At 34.5% G+C, this 22,224-nt stretch overlaps 3 protein-coding genes across 12 annotated transcripts; 2 read left to right on the forward strand and 1 right to left on the reverse strand.

The window, feature by feature from the left end:
- Positions 1-3,583: 3,583 nt before the first annotated feature.
- Alka (glycine receptor subunit alpha alkaliphile) lies at positions 3,584-8,672 on the forward strand. 7 transcript variants are annotated; one of them, XM_083097284.1, is made up of 9 exons: positions 3,584-3,870; positions 5,514-5,584; positions 5,684-5,783; positions 5,939-6,093; positions 6,162-6,317; positions 6,643-6,783; positions 6,979-7,208; positions 7,325-7,459; positions 7,551-8,672. In XM_083097284.1, the coding sequence occupies exons 1-9, from the start codon at positions 3,800-3,802 to the stop codon at positions 7,800-7,802; spliced, it is 1,311 nt and encodes a 436-aa protein (XP_082953410.1). In that variant the 5' UTR covers positions 3,584-3,799; the 3' UTR covers positions 7,803-8,672. The 7 variants fall into 7 exon arrangements, with proteins under 7 accessions (XP_082953410.1, XP_082953411.1, XP_082953413.1 ...); XM_083097287.1 differs by lacking the exon at positions 3,584-3,870 and adding an exon at positions 5,228-5,418; XM_083097283.1 differs by lacking the exon at positions 3,584-3,870 and adding an exon at positions 5,228-5,362.
- On the reverse strand, positions 7,930-13,885 carry LOC145970473 (periodic tryptophan protein 2 homolog). 3 transcript variants are annotated; one of them, XM_083097269.1, is made up of 16 exons: positions 13,676-13,885; positions 13,006-13,263; positions 12,575-12,687; positions 12,356-12,450; positions 12,120-12,248; positions 11,742-12,012; positions 11,321-11,508; positions 10,920-11,175; positions 10,314-10,818; positions 9,851-10,188; positions 9,626-9,773; positions 9,360-9,528; positions 8,711-8,854; positions 8,576-8,650; positions 8,243-8,462; positions 7,930-8,163 (listed from the first exon to the last, which is right to left on the reverse strand). In XM_083097269.1, exons 2-16 carry the CDS (start codon positions 13,021-13,023, stop codon positions 8,019-8,021), a joined length of 2,814 nt encoding a protein of 937 aa, XP_082953395.1. In that variant the 5' UTR covers positions 13,024-13,263; positions 13,676-13,885; the 3' UTR covers positions 7,930-8,018. The 3 variants fall into 3 exon arrangements, with proteins under 3 accessions (XP_082953395.1, XP_082953396.1, XP_082953398.1); XM_083097270.1 differs by having other exon boundaries at positions 13,483-13,885; XM_083097272.1 differs by having other exon boundaries at positions 13,098-13,263; positions 13,676-13,883.
- Positions 13,886-14,034: 149 nt separating this feature from the next.
- Positions 14,035-22,023, forward strand: Vha16 (vacuolar H+ ATP synthase 16 kDa proteolipid subunit). 2 transcript variants are annotated; one of them, XM_083097297.1, is made up of 4 exons: positions 14,035-14,299; positions 17,018-17,207; positions 17,444-17,651; positions 21,345-22,023. In XM_083097297.1, the coding sequence occupies exons 1-3, from the start codon at positions 14,218-14,220 to the stop codon at positions 17,646-17,648; spliced, it is 477 nt and encodes a 158-aa protein (XP_082953423.1). In that variant the 5' UTR covers positions 14,035-14,217; the 3' UTR covers positions 17,649-17,651; positions 21,345-22,023. The 2 variants fall into 2 exon arrangements, with proteins under 2 accessions (XP_082953423.1, XP_082953421.1); XM_083097295.1 differs by lacking the exon at positions 21,345-22,023 and having other exon boundaries at positions 14,036-14,299; positions 17,444-18,288.
- The last annotated feature ends 201 nt before the right edge of the window (positions 22,024-22,224 follow it).

Raw genomic sequence — 22,224 nt, forward strand, 5'->3', positions numbered from 1 at the left:
GCGTCTTTTCATTCGATCATCGAATAAAAATGTACACTGAGAAAAATCGTTTGATTATACCAACAAGACATATCTGATAGAAGGCATTTTGGTTACATCAAACAGAAGGATTTGGTTAGTATTTTCTAGTTGAATCTATAAAAGTTCTTGTTATATTAACTAAATATGGACACAGTGATGCCATTTTCGTTGTAAATTTTGTATTATTACCAAGAAAATTTGATAAATTTAACAGGAAGAAATTAATCATACTCATCTGGTAATTCCTAAAGGAATTCTGATTCGTCCATTTTCCAACAGACATACTTGTTGAATCTACCAAATTTCTAATTAATGCAACCAGATTTTTTTCTCAGTGTAAGGATCACTTTCGGTTACGTCGAAAATTGAATTTGATATTATGTATATCGTTTTCGATCGGCCGTGAATTGTGTAAACTCAGTCATGGATCATGTAATTCTTAGTAATTGTCAGAGCCGTCAATCTCTTTTCACTTTTTAACTTTACAAAACTCATGTCAAGATCTCCTTTAATCTCGAATTAAATCTCAATCCTTTCTCATGAGATAAGTCAGGTGTTAAAGTTCTTTGAAGGTTGAATAACGGGGACGATGATTGAAGAAAATGTAGATATGCACGACGGCTTTCTATGCGATTTGTCCTTTTTACCTAGCATCCGTTTTACTGTTTGTCGATCCACCTACGCGACGCGACATCCTTCCGATGATAATAGTAATCGATATCTTTGGAACCGAACATATACTGATCGGGAAAGTTATTTTCCGATATTTTAATAGCGATGGTTCAATCTCTTCGACCTCAATATTTTCTTCTGCTTTTTCTCGATTCCCAACCCGATATTTATTTTAATACTTTAAAGACACATCATCCTCTTTTAAAACTGTATTTAATCTGCAATTTTTGCCAAAAGTTTCTCTTTTAAATCTCGAAATGTGGGAAAACTATCCGTTTACTGCTCTCTTGTTTAAGATATAAAATAGTATAAAAACTCAATGTCTAAAAAGTAAATCTAAAAATATAAATGTTAGAAAATTGAGGCCAAAAATAGAAACAAAATTTTGAATAGCGAGGAATGAATAAAAGAACCAAATTATTCAAGTCAAGGGATTCGACCAATTTCACATTTCCACTTGAAAAGAAACAAATATGAAAACGTTAGCAAATTTCAATGAATTTATATGTTGTCATGTCTGAAATATATCGCACTGAGAAAAAAATCTGGTTGCATTAATTAGAAATCTGGTAGATTCAATCAGTATGTCTGTTGGAAAATGGACGAATCAGAATTCCTTTAGGAATTACCAGATGAGTATGATTAACTCCTTCCTGTTAAATTTACCAAATTTTCTTGTTAATAATACTAAATTTACTTTAAAAAATGGCGTTTCTGTGTCCATGTTTAATTAATATAATTAACAAGAAGTTTTATAGATCCAACTAGAAAATACTAACCAAATCCTTGTAGTAAATCAATTAAACGTTCTAGTTATAAAAAATCGAGTCTTATTGTGATAACTAGAAATTCTGCTTGGTTTAACCAAAATGCCTTCTATCAGATACGTCTTGTTGATACAATCAAACGATTTTTCTCAGTGTGGGACAACTATCCGTTTACTTATTTAAGATATAAAATATAAGAGCTCAATATCTAAATAAATAAATCTAAAAATATAAATGTTAGAAAATTGAGGCCAAAAATAGAAGCAAAATTTTGAATAGCGAGGAATGAATAAAAAAACCAAATTATTCGAGTCAAGGGATTCGACTAATTTCCACTTGAAAAGAAATAAATATGAAAACGCTAGCAAATTTCAATGAATTTAAATGTTGTTATGTCTGAAATATATCGGGATTCAATAATATAGTGTTCTTCTCTAACGCGCATCAGTAAACACGTGAAAATATTAGCCGATTCTTTTTGACAGATGACTCTTTACTTCTGTAACGGGAAAGTTCGGGACCGCCTCTATCTAGAGAAATGCTCATAGGTTATTTACACCGATGCAAGCATTAGAGAAGCTTAAGACTAATAAGAAATATGAAGAAAGAGCAAGAGCGTAGCCTAAGATTCCTGACCTTGGATGCGAAATTTCTTCGATGAAAATAAAATATAAATATATATATATATATTATAAAATATATTATAAAATAAATAATTTATCTCGAAAAAATGTGTAAAAGGAAGAAATGTGTAAAAAACAAAGATATTTATACATTTTATTTTCGGAGATAATTGAAAAAAATTACTCTTATAAAAAACAAGTCGATATATAAATATAAATGAAAACGTTACGTCTTTTCGATGGAGACATCTTTCGTAATATTTCTTTCCTTTCCTTTCTTTCCGTACAAATTATCTCCAAATGTAAAGAACAAAAAAAAATACCTTCTCTCTCATTTACATATTGTACACAGTTTCGTTTTTCTTTTTTGGGTCTCGCTTAAAAATATTGAACAACTTGAGATGCATTTAAATCGACCCCCTACGAATTCTGAAGAAAGGAAGAATTTCTTTCCTTTCTCACGTCCTTGGAAAAAAAATACGTAAAGAGGAAAAATCTAAGGTATCCCATCGAGGTCGACAATTCAGGTCGGGTTTTAGACACGCGACGTCTAAATGAACGGTACCGTTGCTCAGGATGTGGGCAGAAGGAAAGGGAAGAACGCTTGTACGTACCATAGCGAATCGCTATCTCGGCGCTTCCTCCTCGCTTCATTTGCAAAGGCTTGCATCGGGACCGGCTATCTGTAGCCAGACTAAGCGCTTGTACTGACCCACTCTCACTCTCACCTTTCTCTTTCCCTCCGTCTCCTCTCTTAGATTTTCTCCTCTCAAGAACGGCACCGTCCTCTCGCGCGAATCTATCAGAAGGATAAGAGCATATATACATTTATGTCTCTTTATAAAGTCGCAAATTTTTAATTTTAAAGATATAAATTAAAAGTCACAAATAATTCATTTCTCTCAAATTGAAGAATTTTTCAGATACACGAATTTTATGTCAAAATTAAGAAATTTAAAATAAAAAAATTTCCACCTTTTTAAGAAGTCTCTCAGATTAGATTGAATATAAATCAAATGTTAAAAGTGAATACAATACGATGAGTTCAATGATGCGGTCATAGGTAATTAATTATGATTTTTCTGCAATTTAATTATGAAATATCTATGTATTATTAATCTTTACAACAAATTGAGAAATAAAAATTCTAATAACGTGTATCTAATTTTTGAACAGAATACTACTTTTTCTAGCACTGTAACATGATAAAAAATCAAATAACTCTTTTTCTACCTCGACTATCTCAAGAAATCGATGTTAATCATAAAAAAAGCAAGAAATGATTTTGTTGAATTTCTTTTGAATCTTGTTGTTTAACTACGTATAATTATATTAAAATATAAAACATACGATATGAAAATGCATAGGTGGAAGAACGGCATGTGTTCCGGAACTGCAGCTGCAACCGCAGAGATTGTCGATAAATCTCATTAGCAATTCGGTGTTAAAAATCAGAATGGCACGACAAATATTTTTTTGTAGGCGCAGCAAGTGAGCGCTCTTCCCGACCGCACGATGTAAATAACACGTGCCTACGTCTAGATAGACAAATCGTTACGCAATTTGCGTAAAGCAATTACCTCGGCAAGTACAAACGGACAATGATATTCGCAATTGGACTAGATCGCGCGTAAACGAGGTAATTAATTAATTGCACAGCGCGGTGCAAAAGATGCTGAAGACGTCGCCGTCAGTCGACTACGACGTCCAGCTACGATGAAGGACACACTTCTAGTAGTTCTGCTTCACCTGTGCTGGACTTCTCTCCCGGAAGTGTGTTCCTCGAGGTAAATGACTTTGTACTCCTTTAAACGTCATTTTCGCCTCATTACGCACAGCGCGACAAAACGACGCGACGTCGTTTCTCGCTTTCGAAAAACGATGAAGAAAAACGTGTGCAAATAATTTCACGCTTGAGAAGTAGAGAAAAGAAAGTTTCAAGTGATTTAGTTTTGGCACACACACAAAATTGCAACAATTTCTTGCTATAATGTAAATTTATTTATTTTTGGCTATTTGTATTAGAATCTTCATTCCTTGAAAGAACATGGAAAATCTAGAATTATTAACGGTTTCTTTTGTATCTGGAAAAATTAGAGAACTCTCGTCAAATTTTATTGGGACAAGAAGAATTTTTTGTAAGAAACTCTCTTCTTGATAATTTCCTTCTTCTTAAGCAATCTACTGACAAATCGTGAAATATTTAAAATATATTATAAATATATATATCTATCTCTCTCTGTGTTTATATTAATTGTCTCAACAAAATATCGAATATGCAGTACATATTCTTTATTACAATTTTTAACAATTTAAAAAATAAAAATATTGTGCAAGTGCAAAATGTTCATCTTAAAAACTCCTTCTCTCTATTCATTTCTTTCAATACATTTGCAAATCTAGCACTTAAAATTTAAATGATTCTATGTTTTTTCTTTCATATGAGTGAAGAGCATTCAAAAATGAATATAATAAAATATCTTACTTTAGAAATTTGCATTAAAATATCTTTCAATTATGTGTTCCTGGAATTCTAAATAAAAAGATCTGAAAGATCAACAAATTTTATTTTAAGACTTTCTTTAAGATTTGAATAGATATTCTAATCAGATTTATTTTTAAATATTTTTTTTATTTGGTACGTGCCATACGCAGCTTAGTTTACTAATTATAATTATACATATATAAAGAATACAATAGAATTTTATATAGAATTGCATATAATTCTACTACATTTTATATATATTTTTTTATTTTTTTATATATAAAATTTTAATCTAAAAAAAACAAATTAAAATAATCACAAATTGCAAAATAAATTTGCATCAAACTTGCCAAAAAGAATTAATTAAAAATAACGAAAGCAGCGCAAGTTTACATTGTAATAAGAAATTGTTACAATTTTATGTAATAAACAATTTGTAATTTTTGAAATCAGATAATGGCTAATAACGTTGTTTAATCTTGCTTCACAACTTGATTAAGCGTATTCATATCTTATCTTTATCATTTATTAATTCATTTTAAAAATATGCACATTAGGTACTTGGATTTTCGCAAACTTCTTGTATGAAAAGATAAATTTTTTAACTTATCATTTTCTTGTGTTTTTCAACAGATAACAAACATATGTCTGCAAATAGACCTAACACGCTCGCTAATGACTTGTCTCTCTCTCTCTCTCTCTCTCTCTTGCGCGCGATCAAATAAGTATTACCTAACCGGAAAAATAAACATCACGATTCTATCTCGGTGGCTCATACAAAACCATGTATTGCAGTAAAAAGATTTTTTCATATTTAATTTTTTTCGAGAATTTTTAACGAGTCAGATATGTAATAATTTCAATAATAATGAATAATGAAATAAGCAAATTGAATTAACATAACGTTAACAAAGAAAATTGTGATAACATGACATTTTTTCGCAGCTCATTCAACGAAAATGTCAATAATTGCACCATGACGTCGAGGCTAATTTTGCCAGAACGTTACGTCAAAGGTAAAGAATGACTTATAAAGTGTTTCTAATAGACAACAGTGTATAATAAAAAATAAAATTGTAAATTTAAATTTAAATTTATAAATTTTACTTTTACAGAAATTAGGCCGCCGTCAGAGAAAGGTGCGCCTGTAGTGGTAGATTTTAACATTTTAGTAGTTGACATTAACTCCATCAACGTCGAAGATATGGATTTCCGGTAATTGTTCTGTATAATTTTTTATCGTTGAATTATAATCTTAAACAATACAATTTTATACACATATAGTTTTTTTCAATTAAAGTACAAAAAATCTATATAATTAGAAATATATAAATAGAAACAAGAAAGACTATAAACATGTATAATCATAGCGTGGACATGTTCGTCAGTCAGAGTTGGATAGAATCTCGATTTGACATGTCTCAGAATATTTTTGAGGAAGACGATGATTATGTTATACTTCCGCCAGAACTCTTCGATAATCTTTGGCAACCCGATCCATATTTTTTGAATTCGAAAGTTTCCGGTAAGCATAAAGAGCTCCGCTTGTAATTTAAAATATAAATTACATAAATATAATTAATAATTTTCCAGAGATTGCGACTTTGAGTCACAAGTTCTCACTGGTCACTTTATATCGGAATAAAACCGTCAAGTATTCTGCACGAATTAACGCCATTGTTGCCTGTCAGATGGAATTTCAATTGTATCCAATGGATATTCAAATCTGCCCAATTTACATAGAGAGCTGTATGTGAACCTTAAATAAATAAAAAGTGATTAACGATGTATAAATTTCACACATACTTCTTATATAGAGTATCATTTTAATTCAACATTTATATCTTAATTTAATTCAACATTTATATCTTAATATCTATAATTTTCATTTAATATTTTTAATTTTAATTCAATATTTCTTATAAAAAAGAGTTATTATTATATCTCTACATTACTTTTCTTATATTTTTCCATCTTCAAAGATAGGTAAAAAACTATGAAAAAAACATGATTGTTCTCGGATAAGATTCTGATAAATCTATTCATTCGTTATAATCCAAATTATTTGTCACAGTTTCCTATAATCGTAAGAAGTTGCGCTTAAAATGGGGTGCGAGTGGTGTTACAGTGAATCCTGAATTGAAGCTCTTGCAATATGACATCGGGAAGCCTCTGGTGCTTGAAGAGACTATAGATTATATGCTTGAAAAAAATGGTATATATCTGAAATTTAATCTTTATTCATATGTTTATTAATTTGAATGTGAAATCTTAACTCTTTCTCTCACGATCAATTATTTAATTTTATATAACACTTTTTTAAATATTAAAATTTTTTAAATCCATTTAAAAAAAGATTCATATATAACTATGTAAATATATATCCATATATTTTTTCTTTTTCTCGTAGGAAATTTTTCGCGATTAGTGGTCTTTTTTCGCTTCGAGAGGCAGATCGGACATCACTTGATACAGACATTCGCGCCCTCGACACTAGTGGTGATGCTCTCTTGGTTCAGCTTCTGGCTGGGCTTGGACGCGATTCCTGGTCGAGTGGCTCTTCTGGTCACAAGTATGCTTACACTGGTGACGATGTTCACCGGACTCAAGAGCGACATTCCACCAGTGGCATACATCAAAGTAAGTTTGCGAATGCACTCGACAACCTTATCTTCGAGCTGTCTGTATAATGTAGGGCATGCCTTTTATTATTCTTTTCTTTTGCACGAGAATTTACGAGTTGTTTGCTCATACAGGCACTGGATGTCTGGATGGCTGGCTGCATGATGTTCGTATTTGCGGCTTTGGGTGAATTCGTTGTCGTCAAGGTGCTCGACTTGCGACACACCGAGAATGATTCACACAATTCCACGGAATCTCGCTTGCTTTCGGTTCGAATTATACAGATCTCGTCAGATGATTTTATCAATTGTATTTCACATCTTTCTCTCCCTTTGCTGAATATTAATTATTTATTTTTAGCGATTAACGACGACGGATAAAGAACTGAATATTTGGGATGACGAGTTCATTTATACAACTAAATCGAAAAATAAGCGAACCAATGGTCATTTGCTGCCAACCCTATGGATGCCAGATTCTGAATGTCAGACGCGGATATGTAAAACACGCTCTCAGAAAATAGATTGCTATAGCAGAATTGTGTTTCCTATACTTTTTCTATTTTTTGTCATTCTATATTGGTCGATAGTATTGCTTAAAAAGGCGCCGTAATAAAACATATTTTTATAAACAAATTTTTCTATATACAAGCTATTTAAAAAATTGAAATTTTTTTCATATTTATTGAAATGAATCGATTAAATTTAAAATGTATGAAAAATTTAGAGAAATGGATATATTTAGGATAAATTTTTGTCTGGCATTTATTTTTCTTGTACAACAATTTCATATATACACTGTCTTCATTCTATAAAATCTGAATAAGGTTCAATCAGTATCCATTTTTTCTATAGAAACGTCAGACAAAAATTCATCGTCTATCGTGGTAGCGGAATATCTTGCTACATTTTTTGCAGATTTTAATTCCCCTATTTTCAATATATAACTTATTGTGTATTGATTAAAATCACATCTGCAAGAGAGAATAACATTTTCAATTATCTTTCTGTTAGTAACATATGTTATTACAGTGAAGAAAATTTATAACTTACATTCTACTCAAATCGTCGTATTTCTTTTGCATATTCTTATGTAGCATCAATAATACTGGCATCTGAAGTGCAGTATTAATCCGCGATCCATGTTTTGTCAAGATTGTTTCTATCCATAGAAGATAGAAATGTATATGCCTGGTTGATTCCAATTCGGACGCTATAAATTTCAGTAATTTCTCCACATAAATGTCTGGCATACCCGTCGTCGTTAACTCAACTGTAGTATAATAAAAAAATAATGAGTATTTATTTATACAGGGTGTTTGGAAAATTAAATTATACTGATAAAATTATTAATATGTTCAATTGAAGATGTATATAAACTCTTACTCTCTTTGTACGGAATAGTTTCTATAACTTGTTGTGTTAGTAGCTTTTCATTTAGTTTCAATGCCATCATTAGAGCTAAAAAAAATAATATCGTTTATTTTGTTGTTGTTATTTCTAGCATAAAAATGTTTATACCTTTTGTATAGTCATGTTTATCAAGCGTTTCTTTTACAGTATCTGGAGTGATCCCAAGTTCCAATTGAAATGGATCAAACATCAATCCAATATCCAAAGAATATATCAATAAACCTTCTGTTGTTACCACAGCCCATGCTTGTCCTATTTCATAAAATACAGAATGATTTGCTGAACTTGATCGAAATTATTAATAATATATAAATCTTAAATTATTCATACTGTTTGTTGTATGGAAAAAATTTTTAAACAAAAGTTGTATAGTATCAAAAATTACACATGATACAATCAGTTTTTCTCTATCTCATTTTTTTAATTAAGACCACCATAAGTTTTATAAGTGAAATACTTAATATTTAGTTTTGAAATTTGAAAAAATGTCAAATGCTGAATAAAAAAAGTATTAGAGTATATAGAATCAAAAATTAATAATTATTAAGATATTCTTAAATAATTTTTATGTAAACAATGTTATAATGTACTATAATATGTCATTCTTAATATCATGTAATTTTTATGTAAAACATTTTATCATATAACAAACAATTTGACATGAGAAATTTAAAGTGATCAAGTTAGATGATTCACCCTGTATGTTATTTAAATTGATTACGTTTATTTTTCAAATAAAATTCATAGTCATTTTTACCTGTAGGAGAGAATTGTAAGCAAAGTACTCTCACTTCCGGTTTGACTCTCCTGCTTGCCATATCGCCACTCCTGACACCTGGTAATCGTAACGATATGTTTCCACCTTCACGATGTTCAATTAAGGCTCTGTTTCCAAATTCGGACATGTATTTCCTGTTTATAACATCCTATCGGAATAAAAATATAACATTATAACTGAGATAAAAATGGATATTATTTTCTGCAATTAATTGCAAATTTAAATATAAAAAAATTGTTTCTTACATCCACGCCATTCAGAGATCTATTCTGAGTGATTTCATATTTTTTCAACAATATTGACTCTTTAACATTATAAATGCATACATTCTTGGAACGACCACCGGCTAATATGCACGTACCATCAGCCGAATAACACAAAGTAGTGAAAGCTCTGAAAAAAATCAGATTTAATAATAAATTGAAACATATCCGATGTGTAATATTTCATTATTGCATCAAACTACTTACTTGCCCTGCAAATTTTTTTTTGCTGTAATAAGGTCTGTTTTAGATCTACCGGCACCTAGATCGTTTCTGCCCTCAATGAATCCCGTTTGTTTTGCCGTTTTACATTCGAAAAACGTAATCTGTCCGTCTAACGTAGCAACAGCAATCTCTTCTCCATTCGGTTTGTAAGTTACACATAACGCATCAGCGATCAATCGTATAGTCTCGTGCGCAGAACCATTTTCGACGGCATTCCATATTTTCACCGTTTTATCCCAAGACGCGGATACCAGTTCCGTACTGGCAGGACTGGGGTTGAACGCCAAGCTTGCGATAGGTCCCTCGTGACCACTCAATATCTAAAATGGAATATTTTATTACGAATTATCATAGCATAATATAAGAATCAAATTATACAATCGTGAAAGTTAAATTACGTGATTTGCGTACAATATCGAAGGTAATCAAAATTATACACACGTACTTCTAAAAGAGTTCCAAGCTTCATGCTCCACAAGTACACATCGAAAAAATCTTGACCACCCGCCGCGAGAAACTCATCGCTCGCGTCGATTGCCAAGCAAGAAAATTGCACCGGCCGTGGCGACGTAAGAGTTCGAAAATTTCTGTATCTCGCTAAATCATATGCTCGTATCGTTCCGTCCAACGAGGCAGATGCGATAAATTTACGGTTGTGGCTAAAGAGAACGCCGGATATCGACGAGGCGTGTTCGTGAAACGTGAGCGTGCAAAATCCGCTTAGCGTATTCCATAATTTGACTTTTCCGTCGTCGCCGCCCGTTACGATGTATTGGCCATCGGGACTATACGCAAGACAGTTCATATTAGTTCTATGCCCTTGCTGTTTCATGACGTATGTTTCGCTCTGCCATTCCCAAACTAATAACTGACCAGCATGGGAACATCCTATAGCTATCCAATCTCCAGTGGAATTTAATGCGATTGATGAAATACGTTGTCGGGAAATACTGTAAGCAAATACAGTAATTTAAAATAATATAATATTTAACGATAATATAATAAATGTATCTAAATATTGTAAATTATATTCTTTTAGATCTTACTATACCTTAATGAATGGATCAAATTTGCGTGCGGCATCTCGTATAAATAAAATGAACCTATATTAAAACCTATAACTAATATATGAGTGTCTTGATGATAAGCAGCTGTAGTAAGCCTTGCTTCCTTATAATGCTTCTGGACTTCGTTTCCTAAATAAAAAGTAGCTTCCTTTTTGTAACCTAGCATCTTAATTTCTGTCTTTTTGATAGTACTTTCCTCTTTCATAGCATCCTCTTCTTCATCATTTTCCAGCAAATCATCTAATAAATTATGTATATTTATAAAGAAAGTACTTTTTTACTTAGTCTTACAATATAATTGATAAAGAATATAGAAATTTAAAGTTCTTATATAGAAATATAGAAATTAAAAGTTTTTATAGAAGAATGTGAAAAATTTTATCACCTGATTCTAATAGTTTACGTTCAGCATGAGCTTTTTGCTTTTCTGTTCTCTCTATAATTTTCTCTATGTCAATATCATCCTCATTATCACTCTCACTACCTTTAGTCTTCTCTTTTTTTGCAGGTGGTTGCCATTCAACCCAATCGTCCGGCTCGAGCGTACATTCCCATACACAAAGTCGACCATTTCTATAAAAATAACACTCCAAAGATTTATAACAGCCTAACTTATTTCTATAAAATATTTTTATGCAGAATTATAATAAAACTATTTGTGAAATAACAATAATAATTAAAAAACGAGTTAAATATAAATATTTAATTAATAAATAAGTGTAAATATTTTAATTTATATTAATTTAATTTTATTATTTTATTAATTTAATTAATAAATGTAAATATTTTAATCAATTCACACTTACTTGCTAATAGTATACATGTCATAATCTTTACTTTCAAAGAAGCATGCTACTATCACATCAGAATGTCCACCCAATGTAATCCACCTAAGATTCGCCGTTTTTTGTAAACTATATATCTTTATAGTAGTATCCTTTGAACCAACTGCCAATAGTTTTGAATCAAAGGACCAACTAACGCATGTAGTTTCAGCAGTAGCTCCGTGAAATGCGCGTTCCATAACAAATGGATTATAATTTCCTGTTTGCAAACCTGGCGCATTGAAAACAAAAACTGAAACATAGAAAGAAATGTTATTTTAAGTAATGATTACAACATTTACACAAAAATATATATGCTCTTATAAATAATTTTACATATTTATAATGATGAATACATACCACCACCTCCTTTGCAAACTGCGAAATGGTTTCCATCTGGAGAAAATTTTACACGCTTAGGACGTCCTTTAAATCTATATTTATGTAGAATAACTTTACTTATTAAACTGATTATATGAGCTTCACCATCTGCAAGTTATAAAATTGTTTTTTTTCTTTTAGAATTTTTTAGATTCTTATTAAATATTATTACAAATTATGTATATTTCTATGTACTATGCGAAAAGGAATTTTACCTGTATTAATCGCAACTAACATACTGCCATTTGGTGATATATCAACAGTAACATAATTAAATCTGCTTTCCACAGGAAGCGTCATAGATTTATTGCTATAAAAAAATCATTTTTATACATATATATATGAAACTTTGTAGGAATTATTAACATATAATATTTATAAAAATTTTCTTGAAGTTTTTAGATAGATGTGTTGATAGATTTTGCTATACCTACTTTTTTAAATCAAATATTGTAATTCTATTGCCTACAGGACTAATCACTGATGATCCATCTGGAGAAAAGAGTAATTCTCCTTTACGGTAAACTGTACCAAGTAAATTACTAAACTGTAAAAGAGAGAAAAATAAAAAATATTATTGTTAATGTATATATTTGTTTATATCTTAAATATATATATTATATTTGTCTTTAATATATAATTCTCAATAACTATGTCAACATGTATTGCTCATAATTGACTGAATGTAAAATGTATTTAAAAAACTAGTGTATTAATTTTAATAAATAAATTTAAAAAATTTAATTATGTTTAAGTTTCATAAGAGGTTAGAAATATTAAATGCTTGAAACATGTGATAACTTAACGACTTGACGTAAAGATACGATCATGCATTATCTAATTTTTCAAACAATTACTATTTTACCTTGTATGAGAATTTCATTTTTCTTTTCGAATATCAAACAAGTTTTTTCAAAACAACACGTGTATACATATAAAAAGAGTATTCTTTCAAACTTCTTATATTTTCAGACGACGGAAGTTCGCTTGTTCGCCCGATCCCCCTCTCCCAAAACTATTTTGTATCCTACACTTTGTCACAAGATGGCTCCACTTCTTTAGACAAGGATTCCAGTTTGTTAAATGGTTCGAGTCTTCGCTAAGCATTTGTACGAATTTTTATCTAGACAATTATATATCGTATGTCAATCATGTAAAAAGTATCGATATTGCAATATTTATCATGTGATACACTCCTTGTCAAGTGTTTCTGATAAATCAAGCTTATTTAAAACGATATCTAAAGATATTTGAGAAACAAAGATTTATTTTCACCGATGAAAGGAGAAGATAATAAAATCACGAGAATATATTCGATATTTTTATTCATAATAATACGTACTTAGATCCAATAAAATTGCTGAAATTTACCGACGTATACTTTAAGGAGTTATATATTTTAATCCCAAAACTCTTTCTTCAATACCGCGGTGTAATTAGGTCAAGGATACACGAGCATTGAATAATAAAGAAATCACTCCAGCACATAATGTCAGCAAGAGACAAAAAAGAACACATTTTTCTAAAGAATTTACCTCGAAATGCGTCCTGCTATTTTCATAATCACGTTCAAAATCTGAATCGTGAATATATCATTTATCCTACTCTTTTTGAAAGTTCCCAACGCAGCGAGCCAGCTGACAGTTGAAACACGCGGTCATGTGCCTGCCTCGCGCACAGGAGCCGCCTTGAATCTCGCGATACATGTCACGCGCTCGCGACGACGAAACCGTGCGCGTCGACGCGGCCAATCGGCGGTCCGCGCCTCGAGCGGTGGGGATGAGACGCGGCGCGCGATTGGCGGCGGAGGCGCGCCGCCGGCGAATCGCGACGCGACTACGCGCGACTCGACTCACGGCCGCCTATCTCCGCGCGTTGATCGCTCGTCACTCATCACATGACCCGCGCCACTGTACTCCGGCGTAGGCCATATTTGACAGTGGCCCACTAGTTTAGCGACGTGAGTGACGTGAAGATCGTTCTACGTTCGACGATCCGTGCGACCGCCGATCGGCAACCTGTAAATACACCCGCGATCGACTTCGATTGACCGAGAGACCCGACAAATCGAGCCACGATGGACACACCGAACGAGCAAGCCCCGATATACTCGCCATTCTTCGGCGTTATGGGCGCCGCCTCTGCCATCATATTTTCCGGTGAGTTTCAACTGTCGTCGGGCCTCCATCGCCTCCTCGTGATCTCGCTCGCGAGAGTAAAGGAATCGCTCGGCGATCGCGTAGAGCGATTCCTTTACGGAATGCATTCGGATACATGGATTTTCCGATCGTCGTCGTCGTCGACGACGACGACGATGATGGCACGATATAATATGTCTCACGCCATTTTCTCGAGCGGCGTAAGACGGACGAAAAATCCTCCGTTGGTGTGCGAATAGCGCGGCGCGCGCGCGGATTATCGATCCCCTCGTCGCGGAGAAACGTCGGGGGAGCGTTTTCCACGGGCGTTCGCGGCGACGTCATGTGGCCGACGAGACGCGTGACGTTTCCACGAAACGAACCCGTGGTCGCGATCGCGAGAGGCTGCTTCTGAAATTTTGACCGCGTTATCTTATCGCCCCTCTCGGGGAGGAAAGTCGTGGACTCCCGCCGTCCCCCCTCCCACTCCCCCTCGTCGCCAGAGGGCAAATCGATTTCCTTTTTTCTCTCTCTTTTTTTTTTCTCCATATCGCTCGTCGATTCGATTCCGTCGTTCGGCGTTTCGCGTTTTGCGTTGGTTTAGTCTCGATTGACAAGAGGCTATTTCGCAATCCGGGGAACGCGGTCCGCGCTTTATTCGGATCCGTCGGTCGATCTGGGCGCAGCTTATTTCGTAATGCTGACCTCGGACGAGCGCGCGCCGCTAGAATTTTGCGAGTCTCGGAAAAGCGACGGAGAAGAGAGAGAGAGAGAGAGAGAGAGACGGACAGACAGACGGAATATTTGCAGACGTGAGCCTCGTGCATGTCACGAGACGCGCTCTCCTGCGACAATTCCCTGTCTTTACCTGCACCTTCTGCTCTCTCTTTTCCACCTGGTATTTCTGGCATCCAGATTAAAAATTTCGACATGAATGTCGATTAATCGACGAAAAATCGATTCTCCCTCCTTCCCCTTCGTCACTTGTATTTTCTCAATTTTGTAAAAATAAAGAAGATAGATCGCAATTTTTCTCTCGCAGGAGACGGACATTTCTATTGATTTACAATTAATGATTTTCCCGAATTCGCGGTAAACGATATGGCCCCCCCGGGACCACCGCCAGCGTCGCTTACTATTGGGAAGATCAATACCTTTTCCCGTACGAGCCTTCGTACGCTTTTCTCATCAATGAGGATACATTCGCGCGATTGTCGATGAAGATAATAAACGAAGCGAAGTCACACCTTCCGCCTCCGTCATCGTCGTTCCCCGAAACGTATCGATCGGAATCATCGATTACTTGAACGGCCTACAACGAGAGCCGTTCGTGATTGATTCGTTCACTCGAGTCGATTTTATTTCGACGACAGAAAATAACATACGTGCGACAACAGCTCAAGTTTGATCCAAGTTACTCGCGTTTTCTTTCCACAAAGTTAAAAAAGAAATACAAAAGATATATAAAAAGAAAAATACAAAAAATATATAAGAAGAAAAATACAAAACAAGAGAACAAAGAAATCGAGTAACTCGGTTTATCAGACTTGTAACGCTTCGCGTAAACCGGACAGCGAAATCGACTTACACCGAGTACTTGTGACGTTTATTTACGTACAATAAAGATGCACGCGATAACGCACATATGTTGGCAACGTCGGTGCTCAAATTGCCATGATCGGTACGCAATAAGGGCACAAAAATGCCACGGTTTTCGTTACGAGAGAATAAAAATGCGCGATCGCGCCTCTCGTACAGCCACGCCCCCTCGCCTCCCCCCCTTCTTCTACTCACGAGATGGGACTTGATTGTCATGTGACTGCCAACGTGAGAATCATGTGACTGCGACTTCCAGAACTGGGCTGGGTATATCCGTGAAGATATCTGTCGCTACCGCCAAAGTCGAGGACGATTTCGACCGATTTTCACGGGAAATTTTCCCTCCCTCTCGTGAATTTTCGTTCTCTCCACCCTCTCGGCGAAAAATGGCACGAGACGAAAAATTATTTTCGTCCGCTTTGAGACTGACTGCCCGCAACGAGTTCTCGATCGATAATCCTCGTGCACGCTCTTGGCGGCTAAAACCGTCGAGAAAAGTGTACAGCGTGTCCGAGAAAACACATGCAGAATTTACTTCACGATTCCTTAGACGAGGCATTTTCGGCGGCTTTCTAGAACGCAGTTAATTCGCGCAGAATTATACTGTCGGTCTAAAAATCAATTTGTCACGCGTTTCGCTTTAAAAATGTCGGACACGCCGTCCACATATATCTCAAATTTATTAATAAATTTCTATTAAATTCGTTAATGAACGAAGGAATTTTACAGATCATTCGAAAACAATTCTAATTAAATACTAAGCTGTAGGCAATTTAGTCAAAATTTCTTTTAGTCGAATTAACAAAATTTTTAACGAATGTTTATATAGTTGTTATATTATTAATTGCATTTATTATTTCGTCATTTATCCTACTAGAAAAACAGATGGGCATTTTGACGTTACATTTGACATTTTTAAATTAACGAGAATTACATAATTTTTTAAAAGTTTTTTAAATTAAATTATTAATAATTTATTATTAATTAAATTATTAAATTATTAATATTATGTTCATTTTTCTACATCATACTTGATTAATTCATGATAAAAAGAAAACATTAACATGAGCATATTTACAACGAAATGTAATAATTTTTTACACAATACACATGTAACGAAATATTAATTTCATTTTACAGCTCTCGGAGCAGCATATGGCACGGCGAAGGCCGGTACAGGAATCGCAGCCATGTCTGTCATGAGGCCAGAATTAATCATGAAATCCATCATTCCTGTTGTCATGGCAGGTATCATTGCCATTTATGGCCTTGTGGTGGCTGTTCTCATTGCTGGCAATCTTGAAAAAGTCCCCAAATACACCCTGTATACGTACGTATCTCATTTAACGCTTCCATTGTATACAATAAATCTCCTGCTGTAATACTTGGATGTCTGTTCAAACACAATAAAATGTTGTTCAAACACAATATAATGTAGTTACAAACTTTAGCTCTTACAATTCGCTGTGAAAAAAGAATGAAAGAAGATAATAATGTATTTATTACACACATGAATGAGAGAAAATGATTCTGTAATTGATACAAAATTTTTGTTTCTGTCACTAGGGGATTCACCCACCTGGGTGCCGGTTTGGCCGTAGGCTTCTCCGGTCTAGCTGCCGGATTTGCCATTGGTATTGTCGGTGATGCCGGTGTGAGAGGCACCGCTCAGCAACCTCGTCTTTTCGTCGGTATGATTCTGATTTTGATCTTCGCCGAAGTATTAGGTCTCTACGGTTTGATCGTGGCCATCTATCTATACACCAAGTAAACGGTCAGTAACGGCATCCTACTACCTGCCACATGGCTCCATGCAAGACATGTCGCCTGCAACCAACAGCGCTCCCCGACTACTATTATGCTACAAAAAAAAAAGATAATTTGTTTCGACATCTTACTTAATCACGTTACTCCATGCATACCTATCTACTTCTTACCATCTCGGCTCATCTCTTTGCGCGTTCCTCCTCCCCTGTAATATCGTAAACTCAAAAATCGATCTATTTAGTGTCCGAACATTTGTAACCACACAACGCCATTACTCATCACACAAATCATATAATTATATCGACGATTGAGAAATGCGTCCGACATTTTATTGATATCTCGCGACATCGTTGCATTTCGACGCTGCGGTATGCAAATGTATAGCAGAAAAAGATGGAGAGAAAATGGACGACGGCCGACAGGGAAATTCATATTATATATGTATGTAGAGAGAAGATCTCTCATGTTAATTCCACTGTCGAACATTTCTCTTTCACTGTATAGTAATCATCATTTGTAGCTTAGTACGACATTGAATTACCAGTTAAAGTAATCGGCTCTACTTGAGTGTATAAAAGAAACCATGTTATTGATAAAAGAATATTTAGCACAATTATATATATAAATAAATAAATATATATATATATATATATATATATATATATATATATATATACAGGGTGGGCCATTTTAATCTATGCACCCAAATTTCTTTGTACCTAAGACAGATACGGAAAAGTGATTCAGACAAAAGTTGTTTGGTTTCGAGGGGGCCATAAGATGGTATCATTGGTTTGACCTTGAAGAGTTATTTGAAGGTCACATGAAGGTCACCTTCAATTTCTTAAATGGAACCTACTATTTGTCATTGCATATTCTTGTAGCTTATCTCGAGAGCTTTCCAAAACACTATAATTAAGTACTTTTTTGTTAAGTACTTTTTGAGTTATGAGGCTTGAAATAATTTCTTAATTTTACATAAACCGTAAAATATCTTGTAAAATATTCATTTTTCGATTATCTTACCTTAATACTTTTACGTACAAAATAATGAGAGGAATCAATTGGTGTAAAGAAAACACATAGTTGTTTTTAAGAAAAAATATGTAATTTGCAATTAACAATTCCATATTTTTTCTTAAAAACAACTATGTGTTTTCTTTACACCAATTGATTCCTCTCATTATTTTGTACATAAAAGTATTAAGGTAAGATAATCGAAAAATGAATATTTTACAAGATATTTTACGGTTTATGTAAAATTAAGAAATCATTTCAAGCCTCATAACTCAAAAAGTACTTAACAAAAAAGTACTTAATTATAGTGTTTTGGAAAGCTCTCGAGATAAGCTACAAGAATATGCAATGACAAATAGTAGGTTCCATTTAAGAAATTGAAGGTGACCTTCATGTGACCTTCAAATAACTCTTCAAGGTCAAACCAATGATACCATCTTATGGCCCCCTCGAAACCAAACAACTTTTGTCTGAATCATTTTTCCGTATCTGTCTTAGGTACAAAGAAATTTGGGTGCATAGATTAAAATGGCCCACCCTGTATATATATATTAAATGCGATCGCGAAACGGCAGGTACGCGAATAAGTATCACGTAAGAAAATAAAAAAAAAGGAAAAACTAAAGAAATGAAATTATATTATCGGGATAGGAATATGTAAGTGTAGGCGACACGCGAATCGCGCGTGATAAAACGGCGTAATATAAAAAAGAGAGAAAGCGGGAGAAAGAAAGAGAGAGTGAGAGAGTGTACCGGACAAGATCTCGTGTGAGAAAACAGATTATTCAGCTAAAAAAATTAATAGAAGAATGATGGATCAAACTTTGGTAAAAAAGAAGTATGAATGCAAATAGTAGTTGATCAACAGGTATACACGATAGTATTAAGTCAATTGAGAGGCTGCTGGACGCGGCGAAATTTTCGCATTTTCACGGTTATTCATGGACAACGATGCGATAGATGCGATAGAAATGAAAAAAAAATCCCGTCTAATCGTCTGCGGAAGCCGCAAAGGCCAGCGGTCAACATCCGATTAGATGTGTGATTTTTTTAACCGTGGTCATATATATTATACACATATATATTATTTCCATCATTGTGAGAGGAAAGAAACATGATCGTATGTCAATGGAGTAACGGGGATGTGAAAAAGCTTGCGTGAAAATCGTATAAAAACACCGTACGTGTACCAGTAGACACACCACACACACAACATACATACATAAAGAGGGACAAACACACCGTATGATGGCGAGGAATTACCTAAGAAGAGGTATTATACATACGATGATAACGAGACATGTGTAAACGGAGGATAATTCGTACATTCCATATTAAGTTCGTTCAATGCAGGCGAGCGGGCGTTTAAAAGGAAAAAAAAAGAAACAAAATTCAATAATTCGCTACGTCAACATTCGCGTTGGATGGATTGTCGATTGGGAGCTGATGATCGCATCCCTCGCATGTGTCACAATCTTTCGAGCACCACCTCTCCCCTGAAATTTTGATTACAGAAACGAAGGATGTAGATGGACAGAAAGAGAGAGAGAGAGAGAGAGAGAGAGAGAGAGAGAGCGAAACCTGAAGAAAACGCCCGCTTGCCATCTTTTCGACTGTGCAGTATTTTCTACCTAAGAGAAACAAGCTCAATGTATAGGCGCATTTCCCCGGCAGAAAAGGAGACAAGAGATATCATCGAGAAAATTGAATTAATAAAATTTAAAGAAAATGGCATGTGAGTCAAAGAAAGGAGTTAACAACGTTGTATTCTCGCTTTGAAAATGCACCTATATATATATATATACATACATGTATGTCTCAAGATTACCAGAAACACTATACATAGACTCGACGTCATCGTCGAGGAAGAATGGAAGGGCAAGATGCGGAAGAGAAATTGGGATTTTCCGGAAATTCGCGCGTACACGATCAACGCGGCGCTATAAAAAGAAATATAATGCACGAGCGAGCCGGGGAGCGGTGGTGGTGGTTTGTTTATCTTTTCTTCTTTTTTTTTTTTCAACGTCACTTTACGCTTCACGAACAAAATGCAGGCACATTTTAAAAAAAAAAGGTTTTAATCGCCAAATTATCTTTCTTCCCCTCCCCCTCCCCCCTCCCCCCGCGCATCTCTCCCTATTTTTCCTGTATTTTAATATGTAACACATTGAAGCACACATATACACAAAAATGATTATGTATCGAGACAAAAAAAAACGGATTCGGGATTTAATTATAGTTGTGCGCGCGCGTGTGATGTATATACATACCACCACGATGCTTCACGCTACGATAATTAAAATTTAGGCTAGATTAGGGTTAGGTATTGTTGTATACCAAAACCTCGTGTAGCTGAGTGAACGCGATAATTATTCAAATATATATATAATGAAAGGATGCGAATATGTATGAGCGAGCGAGAGGGTAAAAGAAAGAGTGATTGAAAGAGTACATAAGAGAGAAAGAGAGAGAGAGAGCGAATGCATGAGAATGAAAGATAGATGCACTTGGTAGAGGGAGTAGAGAGAGAGAGAGAGAGAGAGACCACCACCCCACTCCCGCCCTCGCCCAACCCCCAACTCTATTATCTTCCAGTGTTGCTAATAGACTCATTGTTGAGCGCGAAAAAGTGATACTGATCGACGATGATTATTTATGTTATAATTCGTCCTCGATGTTACAGAGAAACCGTGTTTAATAAAAATTTCATTTGGACAAAAAAAAACAAAAGCGGTATCACTCAACCAGTCATTGGAGATTTCACCTGGAGTGCGCCTGATCCGAAGAGTGAGCGGCTCGGATTCCAATCGACTAGATTCTTCCAAGGCCAGCGAAAAAAAAATGTCGAAGCAAAGATCTGTCACTTTTGTTCTCGCTTAATTATTCGCAATGTCAATATAATTTGTCGAGGAGCAAACGAGGAGAATCTGTCGTCGGAATTCCAATTCGCTTATTCTAATACTCGTACGTAAAGTACATACAAGTATATATATCTGACAGCCGAATATATATCTGCATGAATTTGAGATAATATCCATTTCTATCACTGCCATTAAATCGAAACGAGAGGAAACTGTACATGCACACTTGCTCTACATTCAGCACACAAATATACGTACACACATATACACACACACACATGCATATTTTGCTGCGATTTGCGATATTTTAATAGCATCCATATCCCCCAGTGCAACAAAACGTGTAGCGCAAAACGCTTTGTGTTAATTCGCGGGGAGATCAGTCGGAAAGAATTTACAAGGATACTTTAATGCGAACACGTGAGATGTTAATTATGTTTCACGATGTCTTAATTTTGATTTTTCGAAAATGATAATAAAATGTGAACTTGTCCATTTGAATCGTGATACTTGTACCTCATTCTCACGAAGCCGCTTTCTACATCAGTTCGACAAAGAAAAATTTTGTAAACTCAGAAAAGGAACAATAATTATTCCATGCAGTTTTTTGGAGATGCTGAATACAGTTGCCAGCTTACGAGATGCTTTATCATATTTTTGCGACAAATTTGAGATTAATAATATTATAACATGTTACATACC

This window comes from Camponotus vicinus, unplaced genomic scaffold (assembly GCF_025532165.1).
Source record: "Camponotus vicinus isolate PSW18456_S1 unplaced genomic scaffold, iyCamVici1.0 SCAF_4, whole genome shotgun sequence".
NCBI classification, from domain to species: domain Eukaryota; kingdom Metazoa; phylum Arthropoda; class Insecta; order Hymenoptera; family Formicidae; genus Camponotus; species Camponotus vicinus.